Source organism: Trichomycterus rosablanca, chromosome 2, assembly GCF_030014385.1.
Source record: "Trichomycterus rosablanca isolate fTriRos1 chromosome 2, fTriRos1.hap1, whole genome shotgun sequence".
In the NCBI taxonomy this organism is placed as follows: Eukaryota; Metazoa; Chordata; class Actinopteri; order Siluriformes; family Trichomycteridae; genus Trichomycterus; species Trichomycterus rosablanca.
This window is the reverse complement of record NC_085989.1, coordinates 48,995,652-49,016,546: the sequence shown is the minus strand read 5'-3', so window position 1 is coordinate 49,016,546 and position 20,895 is coordinate 48,995,652. Positions and strand designations below refer to the sequence as shown.

General features: G+C 38.5%; 1 protein-coding gene across 1 annotated transcript; it reads left to right on the top strand.

Annotated features, from left to right (window-relative positions):
* Positions 1–385: 385 nt before the first annotated feature.
* LOC134301978 (NACHT, LRR and PYD domains-containing protein 3-like) lies at positions 386–18,903 on the top strand. The gene is made up of 6 exons (XM_062986927.1): positions 386–2,181; positions 5,624–5,798; positions 6,188–6,267; positions 6,955–7,128; positions 13,169–13,342; positions 18,726–18,903. The coding sequence occupies exons 1-6, from the start codon at positions 386–388 to the stop codon at positions 18,901–18,903; spliced, it is 2,577 nt and encodes an 858-aa protein (XP_062842997.1).
* The last annotated feature ends 1,992 nt before the right edge of the window (positions 18,904–20,895 follow it).

The window sequence follows — 20,895 nt, the reverse complement described above, 5'->3', positions numbered from 1 at the left end:
TATAATGACACACATATTTTATAAAAACAGTATATAATCAAAAGTATAGGCACCCCTTGGACAAACTGCATAATTTGTTATTTTTAATAAAATGTTTACATGGTCAGATAATTCATTATACTTTGAAATTGTAAAAGCTTAAATTTCCTCATAAAACTATTGATCTGACTAGCCAATTAAGGCCTAAGCTAACTCTTACGATTAATAGAAGGTTCCAAATGTTTACACATGCTACAATTGTTTTTCCTCTATTTTAAAGTAAATTAAATAAAGTCAATTGTAGTCAGATATTTAATTTACACTTTTTAATACATCTTTATCATAGACAGAAAAAATACAAAAATTAATTGTCATTTTACAAACAATTGAGCTAATGTATCACCAAATGTTTATGCATATCATACCATCATATAACAGGTCTGATTCTGCATCTGCTGGAACGGAACTCCAGAAAAACTTCAAACTGCATTTGTTACAGAAGTTTCAGTGTTTGAATGACATAATATCAAACCAGGAAAACCCAACATTACTGAATGAGATCTACACAGAACTCTACATCACAGAGGAAGACACTGGAGACGTCAATAATGAACATGAGGTGAGACAGATCGAAGAAGCATCCAGGAGATCAACAACAGAGGAAACACCAATCAACTGTAACGACATCTTTAAACCTTTATCTGAAGAAGATAAACCCATCAGAACTGTACTGACAAAGGGAGTCGCTGGTATTGGAAAAACTGTCTCTGTACAGAAGTTCATTCTGGACTGGGCTGAAGGAAAAGCAAACCAGGATCTTCACTTTATATTTCCACTTCCTTTCAGAGAGCTGAATTTAATGAAGGATCAAAAACTGATGGATCTTCTCAGTTTCAGTTTTAAAGATATGAAAGAAACTGAAATGTCCAGCTTGCAGAAAGTTCTGTTTATTTTTGATGGTTTGGATGAGTGTCGTTTCTCTCTAGATTTTCTGAACACAGACAGATTGTGTGATGTAACTGAATCAGCATCAGTGAATGTGCTGCTGGTGAACCTGATTAAAGGGAATCTGCTTCCATCTGCTCTCATCTGGATAACCTCCCGACCAGGAGCTGCTGATCAGATCCCCTCTGAGTGTGTAGATCGAGTGACGGAGGTACGAGGTTTCAGTAACCCACGGAAGGAGGAGTACTTCATGAAGAGAATCAGTGATCAGAGCCTGGCTAACAGAGTCATCACCCACCTGAAGTCATTACGAAGCCTCTACATCATGTGTCACATTCCAGTTTTCTGTTGGATTTCAGCCACTGTTCTTGAGAGATTGTTGGATGAAGCTGAAGATGCTAAGATCCCTAAAACTCTGACTCAGATGTACACCCACTACCTTATCATTCAGACCAACATCAAAAGAGAAAAGTACTCAAAGAACCAGGATACAGATGAAGAAATGATTCTTAAACTGGGAAAACTGGCTTTCAATCAGCTGATGAAAGGAAACTTGATCTTCTATGAAGAAGACCTGATAGAGTGTGGAATTAATGTGAGGGAAGCATTAGTGTACTCAGGTGTGTGTACACAGATCTTCAGAGAGGAGTTTGGACTGAACCAGATTAAAGTGTTCTGCTTTGTTCATCTGAGTATTCAGGAGCATCTTGCAGCTCTACATGTGCACCTGATGTTCATAAAACAAAAGAAAAATGTTCTTCAAAACAGCTGGTTCTATAAACTATGGTTGCTGTTTAGACAGGAAACTATTGCAGATGTACACAGGACTGCAGTAGATGAAGCATTAAAGAGTAAAAATGGACATCTGGACCTTTTCCTTCGTTTTCTTCTCGGTCTCTCACTGGAGTCCAATCAGACTTTGTTAGACCCATTAGTGACACATACAGGAAGTAGCTCCCACAGCAAAGAGGAAACAGTTCAGTTCATCAAGAAGAAGATCAGTTTAAACACATCTGCTGAGAAATCCATCAATATGTTCCATTGTCTGAATGAACTTGGAGATCATTCACTAGTGGAGGAGGTTCAGCGCTACCTGCAATCTGGAAATTTACAAGAAAGAGAACTCTCTACATCACAGTGGTCAGCTCTAGTGTTCGTGTTACTGACATCAGAGCAGAAACAAGATGAAACAGACTCAACATCAGATCAGGTTCTTCAGCATCTTCTCCCTGTGGTTGCAGAATCAAAAAATGCTGAGTAAGTAAATGCTTACAACAATTTTACACTGTTACAAGAAATCCAACCTGAAACGTAAACAAAGTAAAGCTGTACATTAATTCTATGCTGAAACATTATTGAGTTAACAAGTGATGTTGAGTTATCTGTGTGCAAGACAAAAAGGACCATTTACACTGTACTAAACATTTGTCATGGCAGATACGTAGGGCATGTGTTTGACTGGTCTGCCTGAAGTCCACATATGTTTTTTATTGAAAATTAATGGCACATTATGAAGAGAAAAACAAGACAACAGCAACCACAGACTAGACAACTTCTTGATGAATTATTTTGTCAAGGAAGAATAGGCAAAAAAAAGTATATTTGCAAAGTTGCAACAATAGTCTACTCAGTTCTTTAACCTTTAAAAAGTCTTGTAGTTAGGGTTGTGAAGCTCAGTGGTTTGGATACTGGAGTGATTATAGGAATCTTCCTGGTTTAGTTCCCACCACTGCCAGTTTGCCTTTTTTTGGGCCTCTGAGCAAGGCCATGAACCTTTAACTGCTTGCATTGCACTTAGTCAAAAGTCACTTTGGATAAAAGCATCTGCTAAATGTTGTAAATGGAAATTAATAGAAGACATGATATAACAAGCTGGTAAACATACAAACAAAAATGCAATTAAGTAGGTCGGCCAAAACATTACTGGTACTTCTTTAAAATGTTTTTTTGTTGTAGTAACACAAAGTTTTTCTTACAACCTACTTTAAAAGATAAAGTAGTTGGGAGACCTGCTGCAAAAGCCTATTATTTATTGCCATAGATGTAGTAAATATGATATATCAATATTTTTTTCCTATTCATTTTTAACACTTAACATTTGTGTATTAATGGTCATATACATGGAAAATAGAGGTTAGCAATTAATTATTTAATTATATAATTAATATCTAATAATCAAATTCGGGGCACCACTGGTATTTTTAAAGAGAAATTACCAGGAGAACTATTATACTAGTCGATTATTTCTCTCACCCAGGTAATCAAATCACAGCCCAAAATTTTTAATCATTATGTTTATTGAACAAACAAAAATATAACACATACAATGAGAGTTACTATGTGGTGATGATAGAAGTATAAATCTGTAGGTAAACTTTTACTGGGAAATAACATATGGTTATCTATGGTGGATTGAATTGTGGATAGAACCAGGAGGTTTAGAGCCTGATTGAAGTGTATGCTATTGATTAATAGTGGAAGCGAATAAAAAGGGTATCAAACCAAAACTTTACAGCAAGCACATGACGATGTGTGTACCTGTCAGCTCAAGAAGGTCTTTGAAGGGAGAGAGGCCTGTAGTAGAATCATCGCACGTCTGTTGGTTCTTCCATCTCTGGCCCTGATACACAAAAAAGTGGCTTTCTTTGCCTTCTGAACTTCTCTTGAATACCTCAATCCCATGACCATTGATTCTGAGGTGTTTTTATTGAACTGAAGCACTCTCCTTTTTCAGCTGTGCACACAAATCAGCACGTGTTGTGCAATTCGCTAAAAAAGTTGGATTCTTTACACGCAGCCGAATAGGAACTTTTACTGGTGGTAAAGTTCAGAAGCAGACAATTCACATTGACTCCAAACTTGCTAAAACATGAACAGTAAACTACTGAATCAATTGAGTCAGCTCATTCAGAGAAACTCTTTAACTCCTCCGAGTTAGCTGCATTTGACTCTGGAAGTTCCAAAACTTTTGAATTTTTGAGCATTCTTCAAAACATTTTCACTCTGAACTGTGTACTCTGAAAAAGTCTTTTCTCTGAACTCTGAACTAAGAAAATAAAATCACTATAGTTGAATAACTACTGTATATATGCTATATATTCATTATACACACTGTACAATCCTTTTGGTAACTTCTTTACTGCACAGCTCGTTGCAACATATGTGTTTTTTCAACTTAGTCTTGTTACTTCAAGTTTTTTTTCTTCTGTAGTCTTAGTGACTGTTATCTGAAAACAAAAAGTTGTGAAGGTCTGGCCTCAGTGCTCAGATCAGAATCCTGCAGACTGAGAGATCTGAATCTGACTAGGAATTGCCTGTTAGATTCAGGAGTAAAGCTGCTCTCTGCTGGACTGGAGAACTGTCACTGTAAACTGGAGACATTAAGGTAGGTTAATCTCTCTGAGAGTCATACATTTTGAACATTTGTTTGTATTTTACACTACAGTAATCTCCGAAAATATTGGCACAAGTAAAAAAAAAACTTTGTTTAAAGTATTTATGAAAAGCTAAATTTCTTATTTAGGGGAAGACCAGATTCTCGGTCGCTATGTGTGAACTGTTCAATAACCCTTTCTCCAACTGAAATGAAATTTCTAGCATGTCAAATATCTTGTACTTACGCTGCATTGCAAACAATCTTTATTAACCTCCAGGTCACTACAGAACAGATGATCCCTGCTAGGATTTATTTATTTTATCTTCTACGCTGCACATCACCGCAAAAACAACTTTGATCACTTATTGTTGACGTGCATTTTGGACGTGGTAAAATTAAACCCCTCGTCACTTCTCGTGTGCAATTCCTCTTGATGGTGGATGGTATAGTGTATGACCCCCTGTCGCCGGTCAGTTGTGTTGTGTGAAAAACGACTTAAAAGACTCTCGATTGCAAGAAGTCCAGTCATATCTTGTGAACTGTACAGCAACCTGAAAACCTTGAAAATGCTGTAGTGTGAACTTGGCATTAGAAGTCTGGCATTTTAACTGGCATTAGGGGCCAGTGATAGCTCAGTGGTTAAGGTACTGGACTAGTAAACAGAAGGTTGCTGGTTCATGCCCCACCACCACCAAGTTGCCACTGTTGGGTCCCTGAGCAAGGCCCTTAACCTGCAATTGCTTATTGTGTAAGTCGCTTTGGATAAAAGCATCTGCTAAATGCTGAAAATGTAAATGTAAACTTAACCTCTGGCTGATCTAAGTTCAGTTGGCTTTCCATCAGCTTGTAGATTCAGCAGCTCATGTCTGGCTTATTTCCCACTTATCTCACCCTCCACCATCACAATAAGAGAACTTAGTGTAAAACTTTCATTGCACTTTCCACTGAAAAGTGACAGTTGGACAATAATGAAAGTGTAAATGACTGATTGGTCAGACAGAGGAACAGAGCTGGGATGAATATACAGCAGCTTTGAATAAAAAGGGATGCAGATAAGAATGTGCTGAACATGAGAAGAGTACTGAGAGTGTGTAGTCTTAAGCATTTGTTGTTTTAGCTTATCTTTTAGCTTTAGTTGCCTGTTGCTTAGCCTTTGCTTAGCCTTTACTATTGCTGTAATGTTACTACAGTCTCATGAACGGAGCTCTGTGTTATGATGGATGGGGGAGTTATAGCACTTACTGCTGATGAATGAATAAGTTAATCAGTTAATCTAAATAATAAGTTGTATGCTAAAATAAAAAAAGATTGTTCTCTCTGCAGGTTGAATAATTGTGGTGTATCAGGTGAAGGTTGTGCTGCTCTGGCTTCAGCTCTGAGCTCAAACTCCTCACACCTGAGACATCTGGATCTGTCTATGAATGAACTAGGAGAGTCAGGAATGAAGCGTCTTTCTGCTGTACTGGAGAATCCTGACTGTAAACTGGAGAAGCTGGGGGTAAAACAGACAATGAATGAATGAACAAATTAATTCATTTACACTGCTCACAAAAATTATGGGATATTTCAAAATGAATATGAAGCAATAAAAAAAGAAGCATTTGATTTTTTTTATTAAACAAGAACGTCAGAAAAGCAAACGATAAGTCAAAGAAAATTGTTCGATTATGCAAATGAGATGCAAACTCAATTATCGTGATTGAGTAGCAAGTGACATATTGGTGGGGGTGAACAGAAGCATGTCAAACTGGACGAGAGTGCCACACATTGACTGTTCAGTAGGATGTATGGTCACCCAAGACTGCCAAAACACACTGACAGCGATGGGGCATGGTCAGGATCAGATTGTCCAGCAGTTCTTGTGGGATCCTCTGCTAATTAATCCAGGGCAACTTCCAGCTCAAGAAGTGTTGTGGGAGGCATCGGACGGTTTGCCAGGCGTCTTCCCAGTGCATCCCAAGCATCAGGTCTGAAGAACGTAAAGGCCAGTCCTTTTTTTTATCACTTCATATTCATTTTGAAATATCCCCTAATTTTTTTGTGAGCAGTGTATTTATATGCACATATTCCTGTAGGCAGTTGTCTCTGCTAGAGTAAAATTTGTTCCCATTGCCTTTGTTTCTGGTTGCGCCATTTTGTTCCTGTTCTTCCTAATACAATATCTACCCAACATATTCTTATCACCTCTATTTCTTTAACCAACTTGCTCATTGAAGTCAGCTCCAGTCACAAATTTTTGGGAAAAACAGATAATGAGGTCTGAAATGTTATAAGCAAAGATGGAAAAAACAGCATGTGTTACGATATGTGAGTGCATCATTGCCTACATCATAGGGAACTTGCAGATGTGTGGAGTTAACAAGAACTATATCTTTTACCCAGGAAACACACTTATTTTAGCATATGCGTATGTCACACCAGTGGAAACATAGTGGACATATCAAAACTGTATAGCACATCATAATGAGTAGAATCAGACAACTGCTACCAGAGACTGTTTAGCAGCTGCATTAGTGCATTAGCCAAAATGGTAAAAAAAAAAAATAATTAAAAAAAAAAAAAAAGTATTCTACTTGCAAAACACAAAACTGCAAAAGCTAATGAATAAATTAACTGTGTGAGCTGTGAACAGTTTATCATTGTTCTCTCTGCAGGTTGGGTGATTGTGATGTATCAGATGAAGGTTGTGCTGCTCTGGCTTCAGCTCTGACATCAAACCCCTCACACCTGAGAGATCTGAATATGTCTAATAATAACCTAGGAAATTCAGGAGTGAAGCTTCTATCTGCTGCCCTGGAGAATCCTCACTGTGAACTGGAGAAACTGGGGTAAGATCATCTCCCTGAGATTCACACATGATCTAATTCTCAGTAAAAAAAAAAAAACTCTAAAAATGAGACTTTAGGATTTAGATTCGGTATTGTTGTTCTTCTTGGATTTATTCATTACTGTGGACTGGATTCACTCAGCTGTTTGAACCCCTTCTCTGGTTTTATTTAAATATTTTCAGTATCCGAATGCCACAATGTTTATTGATGTGTGAAAAAGGTATATGTGTGGTTTAGGTGAGTGTTAAACAGGTCTGTTGAACTTATCTGTACCTTCACAGTTAATAACTTTTTTAACCTACTCCGCAACTTAAATCTACAACCCCAATTCCAATGAAATTGGGACGTTGTGTAAAACATAAATAAAAACAGAATACGATGATTTTCAAATCCTTTTTAACCCATATTCAATTAAATACACTACAAAGACAAGATATTTAATCTTCAAACGGATAAACTTTATTGTTTTTTGCAAATATTCACTCATTTTGAATTTGATGCCTGCAACACGTTCCAGAAAAGTTGGGACAGGGGCATGTTTACCACTGTGTTACATCACCTTTTCTTTTAACAACACTCAGTAAGCGTTTGGGAACTGAGGACACTAATTGTTGAAGCTTTGTAGGTGGAATTCTTTCCCATTATTGCTTGATGTACAACTTCAGTTGACTCCGTTGTCGTATTTTGCGCTTCGTAATGCGCCACACATTTTCAATGGGAGACAGGTCTGGACTGCAGGCAGGCCAGTCTAGTACCCGCACTCTTTTACTACGAAGCCACGCTGTTGTAACACTTGCAGAAGGTGGCTTGGCATTGTCTTGCTAAAATAAGCAGGGACGTCCCTGAAAAAGATGTTGCTTAGATGGCAGCATATGTTGCTCCAAAACCTGTATGTACCTTTCAGCATTAATGGTGCCTTCACAGATGTGCAAGTTACCCATGCCATGGGCACTAACACACCCCCATACCATCAGAGATGCTGGCTTTTGAACTTAGCGCTGATAACAATCCGGACAGTCCTTTTCCTCTTCGGCCCGGAGGACACGACGCCCATGATTTCCAAAAACAATTTGAAATGTGGACTCATCAGACCACAGGACACTTTTCCACTTTGCGTCGGTCCATTTAAGATGAGCTCGGGCCCAGAGAAGCCGGCGGCGTTTCTGGGTGTTGTTGATATATGGCTTTCACTTTGCATGGTAGAGTTTTAAGTTGCACTTGTAGATGGAGCGACGAACTGTGTTCACTGACGATGGTTTTCTGAAGTGTTCCTGAGCCCATGTGGTAATATCCGTTACAGAATGATGTGGGTTTTTAATGCAGTGCTGCCTGAGGGATCAAAGGTCACAGGCATTCAATGTTGGTTTTCGGCCTTGCCGCTTACTTGCACAGATTTCTCCAGATTCTCTGAATCTTTTGATGATATTATGGACTGTAGATGAAATCCCTAAATTCTTTGCAATTGCACATTGAGAAACGTTGTTCTTAAACTGTTGGACTATTTGCTCACCCAGTTGTTCACAAAGTGGTGAACCTCGCCCCATCCTTGCTTGTGAACGACTGAGCCTTTCGGGGATGCTCCCTTTATACCCAATCATGACATTTACCTGTTTCTAATTAACCTGTGGAATGTTCCAAACAGGTGTTTTTTGAGCATTCCTCAACTTTCCCAGTCTTTTGTTGCCCCTGTCCCAACTTCTTTGGAACGTGTTGCAGGCATCAAATTCAAAATGAGTGAATATTTGCAAAAAAACAATAAAGTTTATCCGTTTGAACATTAAAAACCTTGTCTTTGTAGTGTATTCAATTGAATATTGTCACTAGGACAAGACAAAGAGGGCAGAGGTTTATTAAATAACAAAAGACAAGGCAAACTGAACAAACAGGACTAAACAAGGTGAAACACAGCTAAATTAAACTAACAAGACTAAACAAGGCGAACTATGCTAAACATGGCTGAACAGGGTGAACTAGACAAAAATACACAGGGCTAACAGGGCTAAACAAACAAAGGCTAACAAGAACTAACCAGATAAACAGAACTAAACAGGGGAAACATGAAACGGACTAAACAAACTAAACAGGATAACAGACTAACTAAACTAAACCAGCTAAACAGGATGAAGAAGACTAAACTAAACAAGCTACATAGGTTAGACAAAATGGCTAAACAGTACAAACAGAACTACACAGGACAGGAACACGAACTGAACAGTCAGGAGCATAGATTAACAAGATCAGATTATCTCTAAGAAAGTTCAAAAACCAAACCACAAGACATAATGCAAGGCAGTGCAATGCAAAGCAGAACAACCTCTACTGAGGTTTCTCCTAGCTTCCCTTTTATTCTTACTGAAATGAGGGACAGCTGGAGCTAATTGGTTCAGGGAACCAATCAGAAAAGGGCATGGCAGGAGACTGAGTGTGCTCACTGAGAGGGGGGCGTGGCACACTGGAGCTCATTGTTACAAATATGGGTTGAAAAGGATTTGCAAATCATCGTATTCTGTTTTTATTTATGTTTTACACAACGTCCCAACTTCATTGGAATTGGGGTTGTATCTGCAAAACTAAATATAACAAGCCTGAGAAAATGTTAAATGTATTTGCACCCTCTTCTCAAAAACTGGAACAAATGGAAGCACCTCCATTTACTCATCACTCAAAATGCTCATCATACTCAAACTATTGAATCTTAACATCAGTGCATCTACCATCTACTTGTTCATTGGCCTTGTACTGAAATACTCACAAGATCATCCTTTATAACACAACATTTCTAAGCTGCTCAAAGACTTTTAAAGGGTTGAACCACCTCTTTATTTTATTATACTGCATTTATTTAAATATGCTGTGTCTTTCTAACTACTCCCACAGCCCTAAAGTTTAGTTTGACTTTTTAAAGCACCCAGGATTCACATGAATAAACATAAAATCTTGCATTCTTTCCATGCATCTCTGACCTCACCATCCCAAACAATGACAGACAGACATTCTAAAGTCTAAAGACCATCTAAATAGGGCTGGACGATATGGCTAAAATTTATATCACGATATAACTCCTAATTTCGGTCGATACGATATAATTCCGATATCTATATGAATAATACAAATGTCAGAAAAACTGCCAGGAACACCAACATTGAAAGGCTGTACCTGCAAACCTCTGAACCCTGCAAAAGTCTATGAAATCTCACCCTTTACAACTACATAATATGTTACATAATAATAATAATAATAATAATAATAATACAAATAAATTAGCTTTTACCTTTACTTGTATTTAGCATTTGTATACAAACAAAAACACGACATCATTCTCAAATAAACATAAGCTTTGACAATATATAATATAATATATTAACATGTCTTACCCAGAGGTGGAAAGAGTACTAAAATATTGTACTCAAGTAAAAGTACTATTACTTTAATGAATTTTTTACTTTAGTACGAGTAAAGTTACTAGTCTAAAAATCTACTCAAGTAAAAAGTAACTCATTTAAAATGTACTCAGAGTAAACTTCACTTAGTTACTTTATTAACAGGAGAGGGGGGGGGGTCTCTTCTGTGTAATGCAAACAGGACGAAAGGATATAAATCTCACAATAGTTGTTTTTAATTCAAATATAATAGAAGAAACATGTTGATACAACATTTAAAACATTTAGGGGTGTGTAATGTGTCATTTTAGTCCCATAAAACTTTTTCAAACTGTATAAGCACTAGCGATGTGTCATAGAATGATTCGATTCTATTGAACGGCCCTTTAAACTGAAATAAAGGAACCGAGTCACGCTTCTGGGAGTCGTTATGTATATACGGCTCTTTAAAAAAAACCGAGACAAAAGATTTGACTCCCCATCGCAGAATTCACTGCAGCAGTTTCCCAGACGCGATTTCTTTAGCGTTTTTTATTTTACTCAGTAACTTATTTAAAATGTAGCGAATTACGATTCCTAATAGAAAACATACTTAAGTAAAAGTAAAATTACAGGCTGTGAAATCCTGTAAAAAAATGTGAAATTTAAAAAGTACAAGTACACAAAAAACTACTCAATTACAGTAACGCGAGTAAATGTAATTCCACCTCTGGTCTTAACCAACTTTAATCCACAACATGGACTGATTATTATTTGTATGTAAACATTTTCGAACAAAAGTGCTTAGAGTTGCTGCAGAATTTGCTATATCAGGTGTTGTGCTTGAAGACTACAGAAAAAAAGAGTCTAGTCTTTCCTCTCTTATCAACTATTTCTACTGCTTCTTTTTCAACTGTGGATGCTCGTTCACTCACAGCTGTTGAACTCATGTTGCCGCTGATATCCACCGTGTTGTAGGTAGCGGAGTGTAATCAGAGCGCTAACATTGAGCACTGGCTTCGTGCCTGTGGCGTACGTCATCACGCACTGACGTAATGTATATCGATCGAATTTGTTTAAAAATCATGTCACCATTATTGAAACATTTTCTATCGTGATATATATCGATATCGAATTATTGTCCAGCACTACATCTAAAGAAGTAAGACGTAGTTAGCATAACAACAACTCTTTGTATTTTGACTATAACCCATACCACTTCTCAGTATTCAATAATTTTTTTTGGGATAAATAAAGTTATGTATGTATTGACACAGTCATTGGTAACATTTTTTATCCAAGTAGCAAGCCTTCCAAACTAATCCCACTAGTTCAAGTTTGAAGCATCATCTTAATCATCTGAATATGTACCACTAAATCACATGGTCCAACTTCTTGTACATTGTTTATGGCAAGCCTACCACAGCTACAGAACTTAGACCCAATAAATCAAAAACAGCTAGCATACAGCTAGTACTAGTTTTGGGGGTCTGGCTCTTTTCCACTACTGAACAAATCATGCAGAATCATCTCTGTCTTTCATCACAGTTTTACAAGCCATGTGCTCATTATTTCACTGACCCTTTGACTATATAAGTTCTTGTAAAGTCAAGAAAGTCTTGTTAATCATTTAGCTGCTGTATTGTAGTAACTTTTTGCTAATGGAGTTTCCTCAGAACTGAGTTCATTGTCTTAATAGAACAGAAGCAAGACATACTGCTAATGAAAAAATTTATTTAATTAATTTACAATTAATAAATGAATACATAAATTTAAACTCAACAGTGTGAACTGAACTGAGAAAGTAAAAAGTGCATCAATGTTCTCTCTGCAGGTTGGGACTTTGTGGTGTATCAGATGAAGGTTGTGCTGCTCTGGCTTCAGCTCTGAGATCAAACCCCTCACACCTGAGAGATCTGAATCTGTCTGATAATAAACTAGGAGATTTAGGAGTGAAGCTTCTCTCTGCTGGACTGGAGAATTCTCACTGTAAACTGGAAAAACTGTGGTAAGATTCACACATGATCTGATCCTCGGTAAAAAAATTATTCTCTAATAGTGAGACTGAAACAGCATCAATTAGCAGCAGCAGTCAATTAGATTCACCATCAGTATCCTAAAGACGATACTGATGTCCATTTTGTTTCACTCTTTACTCATTCATTTATCACTAGGGACTAGATGTATTAAGCTGTGCTCATTTTAGGTGCAATTTTGGGTGCAGCGTTATGGATGGCACTGGTGCATAAACATAAATGAAAAGACAAATATTGCAAATGAAAAGCATTAAGCAATTAGCAGTAGCCAGTTTTGCACTGTTTCGTCAGCTTTTCAAAGTCACATGTAAATTATTTTTGATTATTTTGATTATATCAAAAAGTCAATAAATATTTCTGCTGGAATTCTTTCACAAAATACAGATGTGTTTTTAATCATACATATTTTCGCCTCCTTTAATGAAGCTGATGAAGGCTGAGTAATTCCATGCTAATTCATTACTGTAGTAACTCTCTTCATAAAATGTATACTGAAATAAGCTCTGCATCATGGCAGATTAAAATCAGGATAAATCTCCTTACTGCTGATGAACAGTGAATGAATGGTTAGTTAATTAGTTAATACATTCATTTATTAATTGTCTGTGCTAATCTGAGAGTTCTCTCTCATTGCTCTCTCTACAGGTTGAATCAGTGTGGTTTAGCAGATGAAGGTTGTGTTGCTCTGGCTTCAGCTCTGACATCAAACTTCTCACTTGTGACTGATCTGAATCTGACACAGAATAAACTAGGAGATTCAGGAGTGAAGCTTCTTTCTGTCGGACTGGAGAATCCTCACTGTAAACTGGAAATACTGGGGTAAGATCATCTCTTAGATGTGATTTACAAAAGACGTAAAGACATGACTCAGGAGCAGACAACTAAGCAGCTAAAACCTGCACGTATCTTGCAATATGTTTTACAATTGTTTCTAATAAAATGACTTCCTCAAACTTTTACTTTCACCTCACGTACACTAGCCAAAACAATAGGACAACCCCACCACCCCGAAAATGTATATTGCAATGCGCAATGCCTAGTTTGTAACAATTGTGAGGTAAGTCAGAGCTGTTTGGCAGCATACTAAGTGGGTGCTTTTGAAGTTGGCTAATCAGTGTATTTCCAGTCCTAGACAGCCCTCCTGTTCCATTGCTGGCCCCCGTTGGCCTTTCTATTCTTTCTCCAGTCCTAGCTGGCCCCAGTTGTCCTGTCACCAGTCTGTATTCCTGTCTTCATCCCCACAGCCAGCCCTCTAGTCCAGTTTCTTGTCCTAAATCAATAAGTAGCTTTAGAAAATTTTACCTCGGTCAATGGCAGAGTCTCAAATGCTGATGACTGGATCCAAATCCCAATGTGAAGTTTAGCTGGATGCAACCAGCGCACAAAACTTACCAGGGGACCGTAAGTGTAAAAACTTTCGAGCTCTGTCTGAACGAGACATGAATGATGAGCTGAACAACTGAGCTGACTCGTGAATCAGCATCAGCTGCTTTAATTAATCGACTCCGAACCTCAGAGCAACTCTAAGAGAAAATCTTTAGTGTACAAACTGACTGCCTGGAGAGGTTGTTCTGCCCCTTTTAACCTATTTTGAAAAGTGTTGCATGCAGTGGATGTAGTCAATAAGAAATAGGCTTCTCTTAATGTTAAACATGACAAAATATAATTATTTCCTTTTGGGGCAGTGGTAGCCTAGTGGGTAGAGCTTTGGGCTATCAACTGAAAGGTCCCAGCTCTTCCAGCTCTTCCATGCAGCCATGTTGGGCCCTTGAGCAAGGCCCTTAAGGCTCGATAGCTGACCCTGTGCTCTGACCTCAGCTTCCAAACAAGCTGGGATATGCATTTACATTTTCGGCATTTAGCAGACGCATTCATCCAATGCGACTTACAGCTGTGACAGTATATTGTCTAAGCAATTAAGGGTTAAGGGCCTTGCTTAAGGGCCTAACAGTCGCAGCCTGGCAGTGGCTTGAACCAGCGACCTTTTGATTACTAGTCCAGTACCTTAACCACTAGGCTACAACTGCCCTATATGGGAAGAAAGAATTTTGTTGTACTGTACGTATGTACAGTGTATCACAAAAGTGAGTACACCCCTCACATTTCTGCAGATATTTAAGTATATCTTTTCATGGGACAACACTGACAAAATGACACTTTGACACAATGAAAAGTAGTCTGTGTGCAGCTTATATAACAGTGTAAATTTATTCTTCCCTCAAAATAACTCAATATACAGCCATTAATGTCTAAACCACCGGCAACAAAAGTGAGTACACCCCTAAGAGACTACACCCCGAAATGTCCAAATTGAGCACTGCTTGCCATTTTCCCTCCAAAATGTCATGTGATTTGTTAGTGTTACTAGGTCTCAGGTGTGCATAGGGAGCAGGTGTGTTCAATTTAGTAGTACAGCTCTCACACTCTCTCATACTGGTCACTGAAAGTTCCAACATGGCACCTCATGGCAAAGAACTCTCTGAGGATCTTAAAAGACGAATTGTTGCGCTACATGAAGATGGCCAAGGCTACAAGAAGATTGCCAACACCCTGAAACTGAGCTGCAGCACAGTGGCCAAGATCATCCAGCGTTTTAAAAGAGCAGGGTCCACTCAGAACAGACCTCGCGTTGGTCGTCCAAAGAAGCTGAGTGCACGTGCTCAGCGTCACATCCAACTGCTGTCTTTGAAAGATAGGTGCAGGAGTGCTGTCAGCATTGCTGCAGAGATTGAAAAGGTGGGGGGTCAGCCTGTCAGTGCTCAGACCATACGCCGCACACTACATCAAATTGGTCTGCATGGCTGTCACCCCAGAAGGAAGCCTCTTCTGAAGTCTCTACACAAGAAAGCCCGCAAACAGTTTGCTGAAGACATGTCAACAAAGGACATGGATTACTGGAACCATGTCCTATGGTCTGATGAGACCAAGATTAATTTGTTTGGTTCAGATGGTCTCAAGCATGTGTGGCGGCAATCAGGTGAGGAGTACAAAGATAAGTGTGTCATGCCTACAGTCAAGCATGGTGGTGGGAATGCCATGGTCTGGGGCTGCATGAGTGCAGCAGGTGTTGGGGAGTTACATTTCATTGAAAGACACATGAACTCCAATATGTACTGTGAAATACTGAAGCAGAGCATGATCCCCTCCCTCCGGAAACTGGGTCGCAGGGCAGTGTTCCAGCATGATAATGACCCCAAACACACCTCTAAGACGACCACTGCTTTATTGAAGAGGCTGAGGGTAAAGGTGATGGACTGGCCAAGCATGTCTCCAGACCTAAACCCAATAGAACATCTTTGGGGCATCCTCAAGCGGAAGGTGGAGGAGCGCAAAGTCTCGAATATCCGCCAGCTCCGTGATGTCGTCATGGAGGAGTGGAAAAGCATTCCAGTGGCAACCTGTGAAGCTCTGGTAAACTCCATGCCCAGGAGAGTTAAGGCAGTTCTGGGAAATAATGGTGGCCACACAAAATATTGACACTTCAGGAACTTTCACTAAGGGGTGTACTCACTTTTGTTGCCGGTGGTTTAGACATTAATGGCTGTATATTGAGTTATTTTGAGGGAAGAATAAATTTACAGTGTTATATAAGCTGCACACAGACTACTTTTCATTGTGTCAAAGTGTCATTTTGTCAGTGTTGTCCCATGAAAAGATATACTTAAATATCTGCAGAAATGTGAGGGGTGTACTCACTTTTGTGATACACTGTATATGTATACAGTGGTACCTCGGTATACGTCCTTAATCCGTTCCAGATCCTTGGACTTATACCAAACAGGACGTATACCAAAGGAATTTTTCCTATAAGAAATAAAAGGAAAATGATTCATCCGTTCCCATGAAAAAAATCCTGTTGTTATTGGCATATTATACGTTGATGGGGTTGTATAAAATAATTTATAAAACGGATAGTTCCGGTCCTAAAATCTGATTGGCTGAGCCGCGTTCGAAGCCGTTGTAAAATCCCAGATATACGTGCACCTATGCCCACCTCACATCATTCCATATTAATATGCCACTGAAAAGAAAAAGTACAAACTTGGTTGAACACTATTTTAAGTCATGTACTATACATGGAAATGTCCAGATTAATATAAACAGTAATCCTAATCCTAGGGACAGTGGTAGCCTAGTGTGTAGAGCTTTGGGCTATCAACCGGAAGATAGGCGGTTCAAATCCAGGCTCTGCTATGCAGCTACTGTTGGGTCCTTGAGCAAGGCCCTTAACCCTGTCTGCTCCAGGGGCGCCGTACGATGGCTGACCCTGCGCTCTGACCCCAGCTCCCAAACAAGCTGGGATATGCGAAGAAAGAATTTAATTGTACTGTACATCTGTATATGTATATATGTCAAATAAAGTATATCTTCTTCTTCTTCTTCTAATCATTAAGCGGGTGTTTCGTCCAAGAAATAGTGTAATAGTTTGCGAATGTTATGTTCGCCCTCATGTTGCCTAGCAACACGGCACACCGTTACCGGGACTACAGTACCTGTAGTACAGTACCTGAAAATTCACAGAGCGTTATAGCGTGGGTTGTGTACTGAATGGTAGCAACTGGCGTAATGGCTTTGTCTCGCGAGAGGTAAACAAGGGTAGAGTGCTGTGTCGTGACTCATTTTGACCCACACGCGAGTCGTATTCCAAACAAAGGTCGCATACCAAGCACAATTTTTTGCGTCCAAACAGGACGTATACCAAGTTGTACTTTTTCCAAAACGGACGTATACCAAGGTTCCACGGTATATGCCAAATAAAGGCCTTCTGTTCTTCTTGTCCACGATGAAGAGTAACCATTTTTGGTAGACAGAAATTGCCATAGATTTATATTTGACATGAACATCCTGGGATTCGTTCACAAAAGAGAAATGAGCTAAACTAATTCCTTATTCTATAGATAATAACTTAAATAAGCTGACATACAATATAAAGAACAAAATCTAAATACCAATATATAGATTCACTCGATCTTACATAAAATCCTTATTTGGGTGAATGAAACATTTCTAATGATAGAAGATACAGTACATATGCAATACAAATATTCTTCATATTGTATGTATACATTTCTATAGCTCCTGGGCATAACTATATCTTAGTTTAAAGGGAGTAAACAGAGGCATACAGCATAACGTATATGATGCAAGCACAAAGTATAATGATCAGAATAGCTGTATCAACCCTGAGAGTGATCATAAAAAGAAGTCATTTGTTAACTGACAATCAGACGCTGAGTCACCCAGCCACACCCAGCCTGGTAAATCAAGTATAAGTGTATGTGGAAGAGGTGTGAGGAGGGTGAGTTTTTGTTGATGTAGTTCTTGCTGATCTGAGCTCTCTAGTGTAATGGCTCAGGAGCCGGATGACGCAGTTACTGTTGATGAATGAACTGTATGTGATGAACTGAGAGAGTGAAGAGTTTATCATTGTTCTCTCTGCAGGTTATGTGGTTGTAGTGTATCAGATGAAGGTTGTGTTGCTCTGGCTTCAGCTCTGAGATCAAATCCCTCACACCTGAGAGATCTGAATCTGTCTAATAATGAAATAGGAGATTCAGGAGTGAAGCTTCTCTCTGCTGAACTGGAGAATCCTCACTGTAAACTGGAGAAACTGGGGTAAGTTTCTGCATTAATGCTGCCATCACAGAAGTGTTAATGACCTTTGCCAAGTGGCATTTGAAAATCCTCCAGATTCCTTGACTTTGCCAACCATTTAAGTGATTTCCAATCACAATTCTTCTGCAAAGTTGACATGGGTGGGTTAGGTTTTTGGTTCTATAAGTTGCTTTGCAATAATCTATTGTCTATTGTAAAAAGCACTGTAAAAATTAATTTTACTTGACTTTATTTGAAAATAAATGCTGGTAAAATAAAATATTGTAAAGTACTGCTAAGAATGAAATGTCACATTTAACTGATTAATCTAAATAATATCCAGTATTATCTTTCAGTTTCAGTATTTACCTGAATAATATTAAACCCTAATGTCATTCGGAATCATTGTTACCCTGATGTATGTTATTCAGATTGTAGACAGTAGCAACTATTTGTTGATGAAGTTCTTGCTTAATTGAGCTTTGTGTTGTCATGGATCAGTGTAAAGCACTTACTCTTAATGAATGTATTTATGAACACATGAATAAATGATTGAACCTTGTGCTGAGCTGAGAGAGTGAAAAGATTATCATTGTTCTTTCTGCAGGTTGAGGTTTTGTGGTGTAACAGATAAAGGTTGTTCTGCTCTGGCTTCAGCTCTGAGATCAAACCCCTCACACCTGAGAGATCTAAATATCACTCGAAATAAACTGGGAGATTCGGGAGTGAAGCTTCTCTCTGCTGGACTGGAGAATCCTCACTGTAAACTGGAGAAACTGGGGTAAGATTATATCCTTCAGATTCACACATTCAGCATCAGTGTGCTGTGAATGATTTTGTTTTACTGTTCACTCAGCATTCAGCATAAAAAACTTAGAGATTTAACAAATTCTATTACAAGGTGGTGAGGATAAAAGACAGAGCCTCACCACCAGACAGATTTTGGGCTTAAGTGCAAGTACAGGACAGAATTAGGAAAGATACAGAGACGAAATATCATAGCAAAAATTTGTGGAAAGTAAAAGAAAAACTATTTACAGCCTAAGCTATGTAGTGGCCTGGAATACCAAAAATATAAACAGGGAAGGAGTTCGATAAGCGATGAGTCAGGTAGTCAAGTCTTTCCTCACATTGACTTTTATGAGGATCTAACTGTGGAAAAAGTAGAACAGCAACTGCAGTAAGCAAGCCAGCTACTCAGTCCATCAGCAATTGACATGTAATCATAACCTGATGCCTCTCACTCAATCTAAACTAAAAAAAAAAAAGGCGGGGACGAAAGAGATAAGGCAGGGAGTGGCGTCCTCAGGAATGTGAAAAATGGCAAAATCTGAGAGCTTTTTCTGAGTAAGGATGCAACAATGTCTGTCTACCTTAGCAACTAAGCTTTGTCATGTGACAGCTCTCAGACTTTGCCGATTTCCCTTGTACATATTTGGCTAGAAAACCTTAAACAAAAAGGGTAGTGTGGAAAAAAAACAGTGGCCAAAACAAAGTAACAAATGAAACCTCTGCAGCTTGCAATGAAGAAAGTGGATAAAAAAGAGATAAAGCAAAAATAGATAGCACTATGGACCACTGAGCAACAGGCCCTTAGCCCAGATAAGATTCTTTAGACGTTGTCTCAGGTTCAGGTGTGGACTGATATTAGGAATGCCTCAGGAATTAGCCGCAGTCCACTTTTTGTGAAGCTGTTTTTCTTGTCCTACCACATTGTCCTCTTCCAGCCAACTTTTCATTAATATGCTTTGACACAGCACTCAGCGAACAGCCAGGCTTTTTAGCAATGACCAAAAAAGGTTTTTTGACTTAGCCTCCCTGTGAAGGACGTTGATGATCATCTTCTGAACAACTGAACAACAAAGTCAGCAGTTTTCCCTGTGATTGTGTTTTTTGTATTGATCTAGACAAAGAGATACACATTATTTATACTGTTTGAATAGTAATTTACTCAAATTCTAATAATTTGAGATACTGGATATTGATTTTTATGAGCAATAAGCCAAATAACATTAAAACAAACAAGACTTGAAATGTGTCACTTCACATGTTTACCTTTTTTAATTAATTAAACTATGAACAAAATGAATTGTAATTTACTGAGACGTACTACTACTTATAATAGATACAATTATTATGTTTTGTGTAACAGATTATCAATTATAAATCAATTATAAAAAAATTTATTGTAAAATGAAGTGTATCATTGTTCTCTCTACAGGTTGGCGTCTTGTAGTATATCAGATGAAGGTTGTACTGCACTGGTTTCAGCTCTGAGATCAAACCCCTCACACCTGAGAGATCTGAATCTTTCTTTAAATAATATCGGAAAGCTAGGAGTGAAGCTTCTCTCTGCTGTACTGGAGAATCCTCACTGTGAACTGAAGTTACTGGGGTAAGATCATCTCTCTGAGATTCACACATGATCTGTTCCTCGTGTTCTAGCATGAATGTGTCCCTAAGCATAAAGCTGGACTATGGAACATGTGAAGGAGCTCCAGTGGCCTTTTCCCCATTTTGTCCAGATTTGTGGTCAGTCTTTTGACATTTTGAGGTTAGACTACTGCACTGCTGATCGGTCTTCCAATGTTTATTATCAGACCTTCACATCTACAGCCCCAAATCAGAAAAGAGTTTCTTACATTTACTTTGACTTTTATTTGATTGCAGACAGGATGAACCTGAGATATTTCATGTTTTATCTGCTCAACTTCATTTCATTTATTAATAAACATCCATTCTTGCATATCAGACCTGCAACACATTCCAAAAAAAGT